General features: G+C 52.1%; 1 protein-coding gene across 1 annotated transcript in view; it reads right to left on the reverse strand.

The window, feature by feature from the left end:
• tox4b (TOX high mobility group box family member 4 b) overlaps window positions 1-17,901 on the reverse strand; it is a gene marked incomplete at its 3' end in the record, with an annotated part of 59,785 nt that overhangs the window by 25,183 nt on the left and 16,701 nt on the right. Inside the window, exons 4-5 of the mRNA XM_072507590.1 lie at window positions 14,585-14,839; window positions 12,557-12,826 (exon numbers count right to left, since the gene is read on the reverse strand). Of these exons, the coding sequence (XP_072363691.1) occupies window positions 12,557-12,826; window positions 14,585-14,839 (525 nt within the window). The remainder of the gene's footprint in view (window positions 1-12,556; window positions 12,827-14,584; window positions 14,840-17,901) is intronic.

Here is a 17,901-nt window from a genome sequence, read left to right on the forward strand (position 1 = left end):
TGGTGCGGTAACACCTAAAGGAAACATAATAAACAGGGCTTGACTGTTGCGTACCCTGTCGGAACATTCAAACAATTTGATTTAGCCTCTTGATTGGGCAAGGGGGCAGGATAACCCCGTTTAAATTCTTGATTGAATAAGCGATTTAGGATCGCCAACAAAAATAAGCAGGTAATCACAAGGATCATCCGAGGATAGGAGACAATGGGTAACACTTTAGATAGCACCTCTGATAGTGGGAGCGCGCTTCAAACTCTTTGCGAACAGTATCCGGACCATTCTCAGCAGCTGCGGCAGTTATCGGGAGAATTGCATGAGACATTGGGAAAGGGGAAGTGGCCCCTGGGAGGATCAAAAGATTTGCCCATGGTGATAGAGGCACAGCAGATTATTTGGCAACATAACCGTGGCTCCACGGCTGAGAAATTGATTGAGTTATGGCGGGAGTACTGCCAAAAATTTAAAAGATACATTTTTATTGGCTAGTTGGCAGGCTAACGCTTTAAAATTGGGTATTGAATGAACGGAAGGGGGAATTGCTAAGACTGCGGAGGTTTTGAGAAAGGAATGTGCCCACCATATAGCAAAAGACCTAAGTCTGTAAAAAACCCCATTTCTAAATCGGGACCGTGCGGTCGAATGGCTGACCTTGCCTTGACCGAGGGAGACGATGAGGACGACCCTGAAAATTGGCAATCTAGGGGACGACCGACCGTTACGCCGCCACTACGACCGCCTCCACCTTACATTCAAGCCCTTCATCCACCGCTGCCCCCGCCACTACCACCGCCTCCACCGTCGCAAGGACGTCCGGCGAATCGCACTCGTCCTAAATCCCGTGCTAATCAATTCCCACGGACGAATCCTGAGTTAGCCCCGGGAAAAGAGGGGGCACCAGAGGTGGATTTCCCTGATTGCCAAGACGATTATCAGCCGCAGTGTCAGTTTCCCGTCCGGCAAGTTCCCAATATAGCATACAACCCCCGGGGCCCAATAACCAGGCATTTCAAAATAATTATTATAATTAATAAATTAATCAAATTTGATCCTACTGATTCAGTATTAATGAATTATACGAGATGTTAATAATACAGTCAAACAGTTGATTGATCAGTAACATTTCAATCATAGTATTTCAGCTCAAATTCATCGATTGGGGGTACAGTTGGGTTAGTTTGAATCATTCTCATAGTTGGTCCCCTGCGTTTAGCGAATAGTTCTTTGATGCACTTAGCACATTGGTATTTTATGTAGATTCTCCAGCTACACAGGAGAATAAGATTATTCTTATTGTGGACATTCCAGTGGGTCCAAGCCACCCGCAAATTTTATCCCAGAGAGAGACAAATTGGGGTGGATCAAGTATTCTGATTTCTTTTTGGATATGTAATGCCAAATCTTTAACTTCTTTCGAGTTACCGGGAATGAAAGTGCAACATTCTGCATTTTGACATCTTCTGGAGTGTACACAAAAGCTTGTTGAAAGGGTGAATTTTCTTGCCGAGACAAAAAGAGGCGTAGAGCTCGGAGTGATGTCATCCGCATCTCCAAACTTTAAAAAAAAATATTTGTCACTCAAATGGACTGGGAGTAAAAGTTGGATTGCTGCCAAATTCCCGTTATCCAATGTCTTTGAACGATCTGTTCCTCTTAATCAGAGTCGATTTGTTTTTTTAAAACCAGCTTCCACATAGTTTGAAATTTTAATTCCCAGGCTAATTCTAAACATTTATTTTAAAATATCAAACACAATAACTTATTAAACACATATAACTGAACCAATCTCATGCGGTCTCTTGGTTTTCTGTAGATGAATTCGTCAATTCCATTAAAGAAAGCACTACTAACAAGATATGTTAATTTCTTCAAATTAATAAAGCAATATTCAGAATAATAAGACCATAAGACATAGGAGTGGAAGTAAGGCCATTCGGCCCATCGAGTCCACTCCACCATTCAATCATGGCTGATTTCAACTCCATTTACCCGCTCTCTCTCCATAGCCCTTAATTCCTCGAGAAATCAAGAATTTATCAACTTCTGTCTTAAAGACACTCAACGTCCCGGCCTCCACCGCCCTCTGTGGCAATGAATTCCACAGACCCACCACTCTCTGGCTGAAGAAATTTCTCCTCATCTCTGTTCTAAAGTGACTCCCTTTTATTCGAAGGCTGTGCCCCCGGGTCCTAGTCTCCCCTGCTAATGGAAACAACTTCCCTACGTCCACCCTATCTAAGCCATTCATTATCTTGCAAGTTTCTATTAGATCTCCCCTCAACCTCCTAAACTCCAATGAATATAATCCCAGGATCCTCAGACGTTCATCGTATGTTAGGCCTACCATTCCTGGGATCATCCGTGTGAATCTCCACTGGACCCGCTCCAGTGCCAGTATGTCCTTCCTGAGGTGTGGGGCCCAAAATTGCTCACAGTATTCTATACGGGGCCTAACTAGTGCTTTATAAAGCTTCAGAAGTACATCCCTGCTTTTATATTCCAAGCCTCTTGAGATAAATGACAACATTTATCAACTTCCACTCCACTGAGGATACAGCAGGATTTAGATTGTCTGGAGACTTGGGCGGAGAGATGGCAGATGGAGTTTAATCCGGACAAATGTGAGGTAATGCATTTTGGAAGGTCTAATGCAGGTAGGGAATATACAGTGAATGGTAGAACCCTCAAGAGTATTGAAAGTCAAAGAGATCTAGGAGTACAGGTCCACAGGTCATTGAAAGGGGCAACACAGGTGGAGAAGGTAGTCAAGAAGGCATACGGCATGCTTGCCTTCATTGGCCGGGGCATTGAGTATAAGAATTGGCAAGTCATGTTGCAGCTGTATAGAACCTTAGTTAGGCCACACTTGGAGTATAGTGTTCAATTCTGGTCGCCACACTACCAGAAGGATGTGGAGGCTTTAGAGAGGGTGCAGAAGAGATTTACCAGAATGTTCCCTGGTATGGAGGGCATTAGCTATGAGGAGCGGTTGAATAAACTCGGTTTGTTCTCACTGGAACGAAGGAGGTTGAGGGGCGACCTGATAGAGGTCTACAAAATTATGAGGGGCATAGACAGAGTGGATAGTCAGAGGCTTTTCCCCAGGGTAGAGGGGTCAATTACTAGGGGGCATAGGTTTAAGGTGAGAGGGGCAAGGTTTAGAGTAGATGTACGAGGCAAGTTTTGTACACAGAGGGTCGTGGGTTCCTGGAACTCGCTGCCGGAGGAGGTGGTGGAAGCAGGGACGATAGGGACATTTAAGGGGCATCTTGACAAATACATGAATAGGATGGGAATAGAGGGATACGGACCCAGGAAGTGTAGAAGATTGTAGTTTAGTCGGGCAGCATGGTCGGCACGGGCTTGGAGGGCCGAAGGGCCTGTTCCTGTGCTGTACATTTCTTTGTTCTTTGTTCTATTGCATTTGCTTTCTTAATTACGGACTCAACCTGCAAGTTTAATGGCAGTTCTCTTAAGTTGACAGTTCTTGACTATCCCGCCTGCACTCAGATCCTTGTTTCTATTTACAACAGCCTCCATACGAGGTTTATCTCCTGAATAATCCCAAGCTCCAATTTCGCCACTGCACCACTATCAATCCAGCAAGTTTTCTCTCCGAACCACCCTGGGAATGCTCACAGCTGGGCCATGATTGCGTGCGTGCGTGCGTGTTAGGAGAGAATAAGAAAATAAACATTCACACAGACTCCAGATACGCATTTGGAGTCACACACGACTTCGGTCAATTATGGAAGAACAGGGGGTTTCTCACATCTGCAGGCACTCAGATATCCCACAAACAGTTAGTTACACAATTACTACAGGCTTTAATGGTCCCTAAACAAATAGCCGTAATAAAGTGTGCTGCCCATACGACAGGCAAAACCCTGGTGGACGCGGGTAATCGGCAGGCGGACCACCAGGCCAAAGAGGCTTCTCGCTTAAAAGACAAGGTGGTGCCCAAAATGATGAGCCAGATTAAAAGCTCTAAGGGTCAGTCTCCCTCTGAAAAGCCAATGCCGACCATCACTGACGTCATAGAACATGGAAAATACAGCACAGAACAGGCCCTTCGGCCCACGATGTTGTGCCGAACCTTTGTCCTAGATTAATCATAGATTATCATTGAATTTACAGTGCAGAAGGAGGCCATTCGGCCCTTTGAGTCTGCACCGGCTCTTGGAAAGAGCACCCTACCCAAACTCAACACCTCCACCCAACACCAAGGGCAATTTTGGACACGAAGGGCAATTTATCATGGCCAATCCACCTACCCTGCACATCTTTGGACTGTGGGAGGAAACCGGAGCACCCGGAGGAAACCCACGCAGACACGGGGAGGATGTGCAGACTCCGCACAGACAGTGACCCAAGCTGGAATCGAACCTGGGACCCTGGAGCTGTGAAGCAATTGTGCTATCCACAATGCTACCGTCCTGCCCTTAAGAACAAATAAATCAACACTATATCATTTAACGTAATCCATGTACCTATCCAATAGCTGCTTGAAGGTCCCTAATGTTTCCGACTCAACTACTTCCACAGGCAGTGCATTCCATGCCCCCACTACTCTCTGGATAAAGAACCTACCTCTGATATCCCTCCTATATCTTCCACCTTTCACCTTAAATTTATGTTCCCTTGTAATGGTTTGTTCCACCCGGGGAAAAAGTCTCTGACTGTCTACTCTATATATTCCCCTGATCATCTTATAAACCTCTATCAAGTCGCCCCTCATCCTTCTCCGTTCTAATGAGAAAAGGCCTAGCACCCTCAACCTTGCCTCGTAAGACCTACTCTCCATTCCAGGCAACATCCTGGTAAATCTTCAGTTACAGGAGGACGCTCCTGCCTCTGTAAAACGATTGAGAGAAGAATTGGGATGTTGTTATGATCCTGTAAACAAATTGTGGGTCACCCCGGCAGGGCAGACTTGTACGCCCGGTGCATTGGCAGCCTGGGTCACCGAGTGTGTTCACTTTGCAACTCATTGCGGTGCGCGAGCTACGGGTGATGTATTGCTCAAGACTTGGTGGCATCCAAGACCGCAGGACATAGCGCAAAACATTAGCAGTCGTTGCCTAGTATGTCAGCGATACAACCCTGGAAAAGCAATACCCTGTGAAATGGGTAAAACCCCGCTACCGGAAGGTCCCTTTGAGACACTCCAGATGGATTACATTGAGTTGGAAAGATGCCAATATTATAAACATGTATTGGTTATTGTTGATGTATTTAGTAAATGGATAGAAGCATACCCCACTGTAGATATCAAAGCTTCCACGGTAGTAAAGGTTTTGATGCGAGAAATTGTTCCTAGATTTGGGATTCCATATCGATTAAGCTCTGATAATGGACCTCATTTTGTGGGACAGATCAATGAGGAATGTTGTGCTCAGCTGGGAATAAAGCAACAATTACATGGAGTTGGAGTTGGGGGACCAAGGGCAATGTGTCCGAGTTTGCAGACGACACTAAGATAAGCGGTAAAGCAAAAAGTGCAGAGGATACTGGAAGTCTGCAGAGGGATTTGGACAGGCTAAGTGAATGGGCTAGGGTCTGGCAGATGGAATACAATGTTGACAAATGTGAGGTTATCCATTTTGGTAAAAACAGCAAAAGGGATTATTATTTAAATGATAAAATATTAAAACATGCTGCTGTGCAGAGAGACCTGGGTGTGCTAGTGCACGAGTCGCAGAAAGTTGGTTTTCAGGTGCAACAGGTGATTCAGAAGGCAAATGGAATTGTGTCCTTCATTGCTAGAGGGATGGAGTTTAAGACTAGGGAGGTTATGCTGCAATTGTATAAGGTGTTAGTGAGGCCACACCTGGAGTATTGTGTTCAGTTTTGGTCTCCTTACTTAAGAAAGGACGTACTGGCACTGGAGGGTGTGCAGAGGAGATTCACTAGGTTAATCCCAGAGCTGAAGGGGTTGGATTACGAGGAGAGGTTGAGTAGACTGGGACTGTACTCGTTGGAATTTAGAAGGATGAGGGGGGATCTTATAGAAATATATAAGATTATGAAGGTAATAGATAGGATAGATGCGGGCAGGTTGTTTCCACTGGCGGGTGAAAGCAGAACTAGGGGGCATAGCCTCAAAATAAGGGGAAGTAGATTCAGGACTGAGTTTAGGAGGAACTTCTTCACCCAAAGGGTTGTGAATCTATGGAATTCCTTGCCCAGTGAAGCAGTAGAGGCTCCTTCGTTAAATGTTTTTAAGATAAAGATAGATAGTTTTTTGGAGAATAAAGGGATTAAGGGTTATGGTGTTCGGGCCGGAAAGTGGAGCTGAGTCCACAAAAGATCAGCCTTGATCTCATTGAATGATGGAGCAGGCTCGAGGGGCCAGATGGCCGACTCCTGCTCCTAGTCCTTATGTTCTTATGTACATCGCGCATGCCGACCCCAAGCAGCGGGAATGATAGAAAGGGCTAATCAGACATTAAAAACAAAACTACAGGCAGAGACTGGAGCCACTTAGCTCAAATTATTGCCTATTGCACTCTTCCAGATACGTGCAACCCCAGCCGGAAAGACACGACTGAGACACGACACGACCCTTGCGTACCCCTTGGGATCAAGGGAAACATAAGGAAGTACAGTTTCACCACATGACCACTGGAATGGCCAACTATGTGATAGCCTTGACTAAAGTACTAAAAGGCCTCCATTCACGGGTACGAGCTGCTTATGAGGGGATACCTTCCTCGTCCAGTTCTGTCACTATTAATCCGGGGGAGTACGTTCTGATTCGTAATTGGGTTAGGAAAGGATTCGAACCCCGATGGGAAGGACCACACCAGGTCCTACTCACTACTCCCACTGCTGTAAAAGTAGAAGGCAGAAAGGCCTGGATCCACATCCACCATTGTAAGGTTGTGAAAATGCAATAGAGAATAACCCTCTGTTTCGAGCCCGAGGTAATAACTTCAGCATCATTCACGGGATGAAGGGCAGCCTTATTATCGTGACCCTGCTGGGACCTTTGGAAACGGGAGGAGAGGCCAAGCGAAGAACCTGTGGCCCCAGGGGAAGACGGACTCGTCACCTCTGTCGAGGAGACACCTTACAGTGCACCAGTCAAGGCCCAGGAGAAGGACCGTGGAACGCGACCCCTGCGGACGGATGTTCGGCCTACGTACAACGATGCAATCGGACCATACTCATCAGTGGAATGACTAAGGGCAACCTACCCTGTCATCGGGTCAGCTGTAAATGGGACTATAGCTGCAGAAACAAAAATAAGACTTTACCCTTGGGATGCGTTGACCAAGGGAGGGTAAGGCTGCGAAAAAAAAAGGGAATTACATGCAAACACGTATCCGTATATGTCATATGTGTACGCAAAGGATATGAATGTTTCTGGTTGCTAGGTATGTACACATATCCCGACCCATGCTAAGGGAGGGATCCCCCTCAGACCTGTTCCCCTTTGGGCAGCACGGTAGCATAGTGGTTAGCACAATTGCTTCACAGCTCCAGGGTCCCAGGTTCGATTCCAGCTTGGGTCACTGTCTGTGCGGAGTCTGCACATCCTCCCAGTGTGTGCGTGGGTTTCCTCCGGGTGCTCCGGTTTCCTCCCACAGTCCAAAGATGTGTAGGTTAGGTGGATTGGCCATGATAAATTGCCCTTAGTGTCCAAAATTGCCCTTAGTGTTGGGTGAGGTTACTGGGTTATGGGGATAGGGTGGAAGCGTGGACCTTGGGTAGGGTGCTCTTTCCAAGAGCCGGTGCAGACTCGATGGGCCGAATGGCCTCCTTCTGCACTGTAAATTCTATGATCTATGATCTTAACCTGTCAGAAACAGTAGAATGGTATATTTACCAGAATGGTACTCGTCAATCCCCCAGGACTATAAGAATTTCATCTATGGTAAGACCCAGACGGCGGGGCAGCTTCTAGTTTATCGTTTCTCCCCATATCCCCAGGACCTTGGAAAGAGGGGGGGCTATCCAATGAACTCCTTTGAGATGTGGTACCAACCAAGTTATAACAGATCCCACCAGCCTCCGTTTCTTACCCTCACTAATACCACCAACATGGGAAGACCACTGGGAACAATATGTTTGGTAAGGAATGTGGTTAAAGGGATATTTGACGGTGCGAGTCGATGCGAGCACAGATTTGTGGTGGCCAACATATCCAAGGTCTATCCCGTATATACGTCGCCTCAGTTTTATGGGTGTACACTGGACGTCCCCTACACTAACGGGACAGGCACCTTCAAGTACTCCCTGATGGACCAAGGGTTTGATGTGGACAAACTCACTTCGTACAATGGGACGTATTTTATTTGTGGCCACAAGGCATATCCCTGGCTGCCAGAGAATTGGAGGGGATCCTGTTATCTGGGTAGTCCCCTTTATGCACCACCTCGCCAATTTAGGCGACCATTACCAAATGATGAAGCGACAAAAGAGAGCAATAACCGATACTTTGGGATCCTGCTTCCCCCCTGTCGGGGTAGCTCTTGCAATGAAGGAAATAAGGAAGATCGCAAAAATCCTGGAGGAGGTAGCAAACGACACCACTGAAGCATTGACTGAGATAAATAATGAAATGGTGGCAGTAAGAACCGTAGCCCTACAAAACCGAATGGCCCTCGATGACCTCCTTGCAAACAAAGGTGGGACCTGTGCTGTGATCGGTTCGGAATGTTGCACCTACATCCCCGATAGTTCGGAGAACGTCACCCACCTCGTGGATCCTATCCGCAAAGAGGTTAAGAAACTGTATGAAACATCAAGAGATGGGTGGTTAGATTGGTTGTTTGGCGGATCATGGGGGTCTTACCTGGTGCATGGATTGATAATCCTGGTAGTTGTAATACTTGCAATAATCATGCTTCACTTCCGAATGAAATGCTTGTGTAAAAGTGTCGGTGCAGCAGTCATTTCTCAACAGTTAATGCAGCAACATGAAGTGCGCCTTGAAGAGTTAATGGATGTGAAAGAAAGTGCAGAGGAATATGAGGAAATGCAAATAGAATGGGAGAGACCGAGGCGATTGACTATGGATTAGAAGTTGTCATGAAATGATAAAAGGGGGGGGAAATGAGAGTTTGGCTCAAGATGGGATTGGAACTTTATGGGGAAAACAAAATGTTAGGTAAAGCTTTGTGTGAAGAAATGTCAAGACAGGCTGTCACAGGCTTGTGATAACAAGGTTGTTTTAGTACCAGACAAGTTGCAGACGGCCTTGGGACGGGTTGCGCTAGGTTTGAAAATAATCACAAATTAGCCAAAAGGCACAGATGGAATGCGAGGGGGCTGCCCTCAGAAATGAGCCAGAAACTGTACAAGAACTGCTGTTAGATGTATTGACTTTGTCTTGCTGGTTTAACTCTCAAGAGATACAGTGGTCTTAGCCCCGGCCGAGAAATAAACATGTTAAAGTAACGAGGTGTTCGACTCATCATTTCATCTGGACTGGCTGCAAAAGAATCCTCACACACACACACACACACACGGATTTCCTTGTGTACACAGACTCACCCAGGGGTCCTCGTGCACACACACCCAGGGATCCTCGTGCGCACACATCCAGCAATCCTCATGCACACACACACCCCGAGATCCTCGTGCACACAGACACACCCCGAGATCCTCGTGCACAGACACAACCAGAGATACTCACGCACACACACACCCAGAGATCCTCGTGCACACACACACCCAGAGATCCTCGTGCACACACACACCCAGAGATCCTCGTGCACACACACAACCAGAGAGCCTCATGCACACACACCCAGACATCCTCGTGCACACACACAACCAGAGATCCTCATGCACACACACCCAGACATCCTCGTGCACACACACAACCAGAGATCCTCATGCACACACACCCAGACATCCTCATGCACACACACACCCAGAGATCCTTGTGCGCACACACAACCAGAGATCCTCATGCACACACACCCAGAGATCCTCGTGCACACACACCCAGAGATCCTCGTGCACACACACACCCAGAGATCCTCGTGCACACATACACCCAGACATCCTCGTGCACACAGACACAACCAGAGATCCTCATGCACACACACAACCAGAGATCCTCGTGCACACACACAGAGATCCTCATGCACACACAGAGATCCTTGTGCACACAGACAAAACCAGAGATCCTTGTGCACACACACACCCAGAGATCCTCATGCACACACACCCAGAGATCCTCATGCACACACACCCAGAGATCCTCATGCGCACACACCCAGAGATCCTCATGCACACACACACACACCCAGAGATCCTCGTGCACACACACACCCAGAGATCCTCGTGCACACACACACCCAGAGATCCCCGTGCACACACACACCCAGAGATCCTCATGCACACACACACCCAGACATCCTCGTGCACACAGACACAACCAGAGATCCTCGTGCACACACACAACCAGAGATCCTCGTGCACACACACAGAGATCCTCATGCACACACACACAGAGATCCTTGTGCACACAGACACAACCAGAGATCCTCGTGCACACACACACCGAGATCCTCATGCACACACACCCAGAGATCCTCATGCACACACACACCCAGAGATCCTCGTGCACACACACACCCAGAGATCCTCGTGCACACACACACCCAGAGATCCTCGTGCACACACCCACCCAGAGATCCTCGTGCACACACACCCGGAGATCCTCGTACACACACACACACGGAGATCCTCATGCACACAGACAACCAGAGATCCTCATGCACACACACACACACACAGATCCTCGTGCACACAAACACCCAGAGATCCTCATGCACACACAACCAGAGATCCTCGTGCACACAGACACAACCAGAGATCTTCGTGCACACAGCCACCCAGAGATCCTCGTGCACACAGACACAACCAGAGATCCTCGTGCACACACACACAACCAGAGATCCTCGTGCACACACACACAACCAGAGATCCTCGTGCACACAGGCACAACCAGAGATCCTCGTGCACACACACACAACCGTAGATCCCCGTGCATACAGACAACCAGAGATCCTCGTGCACACACACCCAGAGATCCTCGTGCACACCCCCCAGAGATCCTCGTGCACACACAGAGATCCTTGTGCACACAGAGATCCTCGTGCACACACACCCAGAGATCCTCACACACACACACCCTGAGATCCTCATGCACACACACCCAGAGATCCTCATGCACACACACACCCAGAGATCCTCGTGCACACACACACACAGATATCCTCGTGCACACACCCACCCAGAGATCCTCGTGCACACACACCCGGAGATCCTCGTACACACACACACACGGAGATCCTCATGCACACAGACAACCAGAGATCTTCATGCACACACACACACAGAGATCCTCACGCACATACACACCCAGAGATCCTCATGCACACACCCCCCCAGAGATCCTCATGCACACACACACACACACACACACACACACACACACAGATCCTCGTGCACACACACACCCAGAGATCCTCATGCACACACACACCCAGAGATCCTCATGCACACACACACCCAGAGATCCTCGTGCACACAGACACAACCAGAGATCCTCATGCACACACACCCAGAGATCCCCGTGCACACAGACACAACCAGAGATCCTCAAGCACACAGACAACCAGAGATCCTCGTGCACACAGACACAACCAGAGATCCTCGTGCACACAGACACAACCAGAGATCCTCGTGCACACACCCACCCAGAGATCCTCGTGCACACAGACACAACCAGAGATCCTCGTGCACACACACACAACCGTAGATCCCCGTGCACACAGACAACCAGAGATCCTCGTGCACACACACCCAGAGATCCTCGTGCACCCCCCAGAGATCCTCGTGCACACACAGAGATCCTCGTGCACACACACCCAGAGATCCTCATGCACACACAACCAGAGATCCCCGTGCACACACAACCAGAGATCCCCGTGCACACACAACCAGAGATCCCCGTGCACACACAACCAGAGATCCCCGTGCACACAGACACAACCAGAGATCCTCGTGCACACAGACACAACTAGAGATCCTCATGCACACACCCAGAGATCCTCGTGCACACACACCGAGATCCTCGTGCACACAGACACAACCAGAGATCATCATGCACACACACCCAGAGATCCTCGTGCACACACACCCAGAGATCCTCGTGCACACACACCCAGAGATCCTCATGCACACACACCCAGAGATCCTCATGCACACACATGGAGATCCTCACGCACACACACACCCAGAGATCCTCGTGCACACAGGCAACCAGAGATCCTCGTGCACACACACACCCAGAGATCCTTGTGCACAAACACCCACCCATAGATCCTCATGCATCCCCCCCAAGATCCTTGTGCACACACACCGAGAGGTCATCGTGCACACACACACCCAAATATCCTTGTGCACACCCAGACCAAGATCCTCGTGCACACACCCAGAGATCCTTGTGCAAACACACACCAGAGATCCTCGTGCACCCCCCCCCCCCCCGAGATCCTCGTGCACCCCCCCCAGAGGTGCTGATGTTCTGACTCGCCTGTTTTTGCTCCTCCCCCAGGCTGTCCCACATCGAGGCCACAATCTTGGAGACTTCCCCGAAGGTGGCGTTGGGGTTTTGCCCCTTGATGGCGGCCTGGGTATCGCGGAAGAAGAGGGCGTAGGCCGAGACCGGCTTCTGAGGCTCGTTCGGATCTTTCTTCTTCTTCTTCTTGGGGCCCTTGGCCTTCTTGCTGGCCTCCAACACGGCTCGCTCCCTCTCCACCACCGCAGCTCGCTCCTCCAGCACCGAGCGCTTCTCGGGGACAATCTGCAAGGTAGAGGATAGTTACCGAGGGGAGGGCCTGAGGGGGGAGAGACCGGGGGGGGGGGGGGAGGGGGGAGAGCCAGGGGGAGAGAGAGGGATAGTTACCGAGGGGAGGGCCTGAGGGGGGAGAGACGGGGGGGGGGGGGGGGGTTGGGGGGGAGAGCCAGGGGGAGAGAGCCAAGGGAGAGGGAGAGGGAGAGTCCGAGGGAGAGGGAGAGTCCGAGGGAGAGGGAGAGAGCGAGGGAGAGGGAGAGCCCGTGGGAGAGGGAGAGCCCGAGGGAGAGAGAGAGGGAGAGTCCGAGGGAGAGTCCGAGGGAGAGGGAGAGTCCGAGGGAGAGGGAGAGAGAGAGAGAGAGAGAGCCCGAGGGAGAGGGAGAGCCCGAGGGAGAGGGAGAGTCCGAGGGAGAGGGAGAGTCCGAGGGAGAGGGAGAGTCCGAGGGAGAGGGAGAGAGAGAGAGAGAGAGAGCCCGAGGGAGAGGGAGAGCCCGAGGGAGAGGGAGAGCCCGAGGGAGAGGGAGAGCCCGAGGGAGAGGGAGAGCCCGAGGGAGAGGGAGAGCCCGAGGGAGAGGGAGAGCCCGAGGGAGAGGGAGAGCCCGAGGGAGAGGGAGAGCCCGAGGGAGAGCCCGAGGGAGAGGGAGAGCCCGAGGGAGAGGGAGAGCCCGAGGGAGAGTCCGAGGGAGAGCCCGAGGGAGAGTCCGAGGGAGAGTCCGAGGGAGAGTCCGAGGGAGAGCCCGGGGGAGAGGGAGAGCCCGGGGGGGACCGAGGTCGCGGGGGGGACCGAGGTCGCGGGGGGGGACCGAGGTCGCGGGGGGGACCGAGGTCGCGGGGGGGACCGAGGTCGCGGGGGGGACCGAGGTCGCGGGGGGGACCGAGGTCGCGGGGGGGACCGAGGTCGCGGGGGGGACCGAGGTCGCGGGGGGGACCGAGGTCGCGGGGGGGACCGAGGTCGCGGGGGGGACCGAGGTCGCGGGGGGGACCGAGGTCGCGGGGGGGACCGAGGTCGCGGGGGGGACCGAGGTCGCGGGGGGGACCGAGGTCGCGGGGGGGACCGAGGTCGCGGGGGGGACCGAGGTCGCGGGGGGGACCGAGGTCGCGGGGGGGACCGAGGTCGCGGGGGGGACCGAGGTCGCGGGGGGGACCGAGGTCGCGGGGGGGACCGAGGTCGCGGGGGGGACCGAGGTCGCGGGGGGGACCGAGGTCGCGGGGGGGACCGAGGTCGCGGGGGGGACCGAGGTCGCGGGGGGGACAGAGGTCGCGGGGGGGACAGAGGTCGCGGGGGGGACAGAGGTCGCGGGGGGGACAGAGGTCGCGGGGGGGACCGAGGTCGCGGGGGGGACCGAGGTCGCGGGGGGGACCGAGGTCGCGGGGGGGACCGAGGTCGCGGGGGGGACCGAGGTCGCGGGGGGATCCGGGGTCGCGGGGGGGACCGGGGCCGCGGGGGGGACAGAGGACGCGGGGGGGACAGAGGACGCGGGGGGGACAGAGGCCGCGGGGGGGGGGACAGAGGCCGCGAGGGAGACAGAGGCCGCGAGGGAGACAGAGGCCGCGAGGGAGACAGAGGCCGCGAGGGAGACAGAGGCCGCGAGGGGGACAGAGGCCCCGAGGGGGACAGAGGCCGCGGGGGGGACCGAGGTCGCGAGGGAGACGGAGGCCGCGAGGGAGACGGAGGCCGCGAGGGAGACGGAGGTCGCGAGGGAGACGGAGGTCGCGAGGGAGACAGAGGCCGCGAGGGAGACAGAGGCCGCGAGGGAGACAGCGTACCCTCCTGAGATCGTCCGCCTCCTCCTCTTGGATGGAGCTGGCTGGTGAGGGGGTGGCTGATTTCTGCTGGTCCGGGGAGTTCGCTTGCTGGAGGATGGTGCTGCTGCCCAGGGTCAGGCCCAGCTGGGAGCTGAGTTCCGAGTGATCGATGGTGGTCAGCTGACTGTGTGTGTACAGGCCTCGGTTCCCATCGGCCAGCGAGATATTCATGGTCAGCGGGGGCTCCTGCTGCGCCGTCACTGACTGTCCGAGATCCTGCAAGGATGGGCAGAGGAGAGAGGGGGTGTGAGACAGGGACAGAGAGAGAGAGAGAGACCGCCTGACACCCGTTCGTACCATCGCCTGTCTGTTACCGAGCAGCACGCTGGCGCAGCGGTTAGCACTGCTGCTCCACAGCGCCAGGGTCCCGGGCTCGACACCCGGCTCGGGTCACTGTCTGTCTGCACGTCCTCCCCGTGCCTGCGTGAGTTTCCTCCGGGTGCTCCGGTTTCCTCCCACACATCCCGAAAGACGAGCAGGTTGGGTGGATTGGTCACCATCGATGCACCCTCTCTAAAGCCTCCACATCCTTCTGGTAGTGTGGCGACCAGAATTGAACACTATACTCCAAGTGTGGCCTAACTAAGGTTCTATACAGCTGCAACATGACTTGCCAATTCTTATACTCAATGCCCCGGCCAATGAAGGCAAGCATGCCGTATGTCTTGACTACCTTCTCCACCTGTGTCGCCCCTTTCAGTGACCTGTGGACCTGTACTCCTAGATCTCCCTGACTTTCAATACTCTTGAGGGTTCTACCATTCACTGTATATGCCCTACCTGCATTAGACCTTCCAAAATGCATTTGTAGTGCGAGATGGGAATGCGAGCTGTGGGGAGGACACAGAGGGGATGCAGAGAGGTAAGGACAGGTTGAGTGAGAGGGCCACGCGGTGGCCGCCGGGGTACTGGGTGGGGAAGCTCGATTGGGCGGAAGAACGGAAAGGTGTAAAAGTTTGAATCTCGTCATTGAGAGAGACTCGGCTGTACGGGCGGGCGCATTATCGCCAGCGGAGTGCGGGAATAAAGAAATCTCGCTGCGGCGGGACAGGGTTCCGGTGAGACCACACCTGGAACACCGCCAGCGGTTTCCGGCCTCCGCATTCGAGGAAGGGTCGACTGGCCTGGGGGGGGGGGCGGCCCTGTGAAGGTTCACCGGATTTCTCCTTGGGGATGAGTGGCGGTTTGTCCTGATGGGAGTTTCTGGTCCCTGGAGTTGGGAAGAAATTCCCAGTGACACCCGGCCCAATCCTCCCATACCTGGGATCAGCTTCGTTCCACTCCCTCGAAGACAAGGAGATCATTCCTGAGGTGAGGAGGGCAAACCAGATGTGGCCTCATGATGGCCTCGGCCATGACATGAAGAAATTTTAACTCTTCCAATCTCCTTTATAATAAATTCGAGCGGATCTCGGACAAGATCATCCATGTTAATTAATAGACAGCAAAGAGTGGGGATTAATGGGTGTTTCTCTGGTTGGCAATCAGTAGCTAGTGGCGTCCCTCAGGGATCAGTGTTGGGCCCACAACTGTTCACGATTTACATAGATGATTTGGAGTTGGGGACCAAGGGCAATGTGTCCAAGTTTGCAGACGACACTAAGATGAGTCTGTGGTAGTATGTATTGGGGGTCATGTGGGACTGGAAGCCCTGATGTCATTGGCTGACAGATCCCGGGTCCTGGTTGGCCGTTGACCTCATACTCCGCCCTGAAGGCGAAGTATAAGAAGCCGGTGCCTTCCCCCGCAGGCCAGTTTACTATCGGGCTGCTGGGGAACAGACACGCTTAATAAAGCCTCATCGACTTCACTCTATTCGTCTCACGGAGTCTTTGTGCGCCACAGAGTCGTAAAGCAAAAAGTGCAGAGGATACTGGAAGTCTGCAGAGGGATTTGGATAGGCTAAGTGAATGGGCTAGGGTCTGGCAGATGGAATACAATGTTGACAAATGTGAGGTTATCCATTTTGGTAGGAATAACAGCAAAAGGGATTATTATTTAAAAGATAAAATATTAAAACATGCTGCTGTGCAGAGAGACCTGGGTGTGCTAGTGCATGAGTCGCAGAAAGTTGGTTTTCAGGTGCAACAGGTGATTAAGAAGGCAAATGGAATTTTGTCCTTCATTGCTAGAGGGATGGAGTTTAAGACTAGGGAGGTTATGCTGCAATTGTATATGGTGTTAGTGAGGCCACACCTGGAGTATTGTGTTCAGTTTTGGTCTCCTTACTTGAGAAAGGACGTACTGGCGCTGGAGGGTGTGCAGAGGAGATTCACTAGGTTAATCCCAGAGCTGAAGGGGTTGGATTACGAGGAGAGGTCGAGTAGACTGGGACTGTACTCGTTGGAATTTAGAAGGATGGGGGGGGGGGGGATCTTATAGAAACATATAAGATTATGAAGGGAATAGATAGGATAGATGCGGGCAGGTTGTTTCCACTGGCGGGTGAAAGCAGAACTAGGGGGCATAGCCTCAAAATAAGGGGAAGTAGATTTAGGACTGAGTTTAGGAGGAACTTCCTCACCCAAAGGGTTGTGAATCTATGGAATTCCTTGCCCAGTGAAGCAGTAGAGGCTCATTCATTAAATGTGTTTAAGATAAAGATAGATAGTTTTTTGAAGAATAAAGGGATTAAGGGTTATGGTGTTCGGGCCGGAGAGTGGAGCTGAGTCCACAAAAGATCAGCCATGATCTCATTGAATGGTGGAGCAGGCTCGAGGGGCCAGGTGGCCTACTCCTGCTCCTAGTCCTTATGTTCCCATGTGACAAACTCAGTGCAGGGAGGAGTGGTTTGAGGTGACTATGGGGTATTTTTGCTCATGTTTTTTGATGCCTGCCCCTAATAGTGTATCCACACTCTGCGTCCTCATGGCCTGGCAAATCCCCCACTAGACCATTGCCACCATAGATCATAGAATTTACAGTGCAGAAGGAGACCATTCAGCCCATCGAGTCTGCACCAGCTCTTGGAAAGAGCACCCTACCACCCAAGGTCAACACCTCCACCCTATCCCCATAACCCAGTAACTCCACCCAAAACTAAGGGCAATTTTGGACACTAAGGGCAATTTATCATGGCCAATCCACCTAACCTGCACATCTTTGGACTGTGGGAGGAAACCGGAGCACCCGGTGGAAACCCACGCACACACGGGGGAGGACGTGCAGACTCCGCACAGACAGTGACCCAAGCCGGGAATCGAACCTGGGACCCTGGAGCTGTGAAGCAATTGTGCTCACCACAATGCTACCGTGCTGCCCCAAACCAGGGGATCAAC

This window comes from Scyliorhinus torazame, chromosome 5, assembly GCF_047496885.1.
Source record: "Scyliorhinus torazame isolate Kashiwa2021f chromosome 5, sScyTor2.1, whole genome shotgun sequence".
Classification (NCBI taxonomy): Eukaryota; Metazoa; Chordata; class Chondrichthyes; order Carcharhiniformes; family Scyliorhinidae; genus Scyliorhinus; species Scyliorhinus torazame.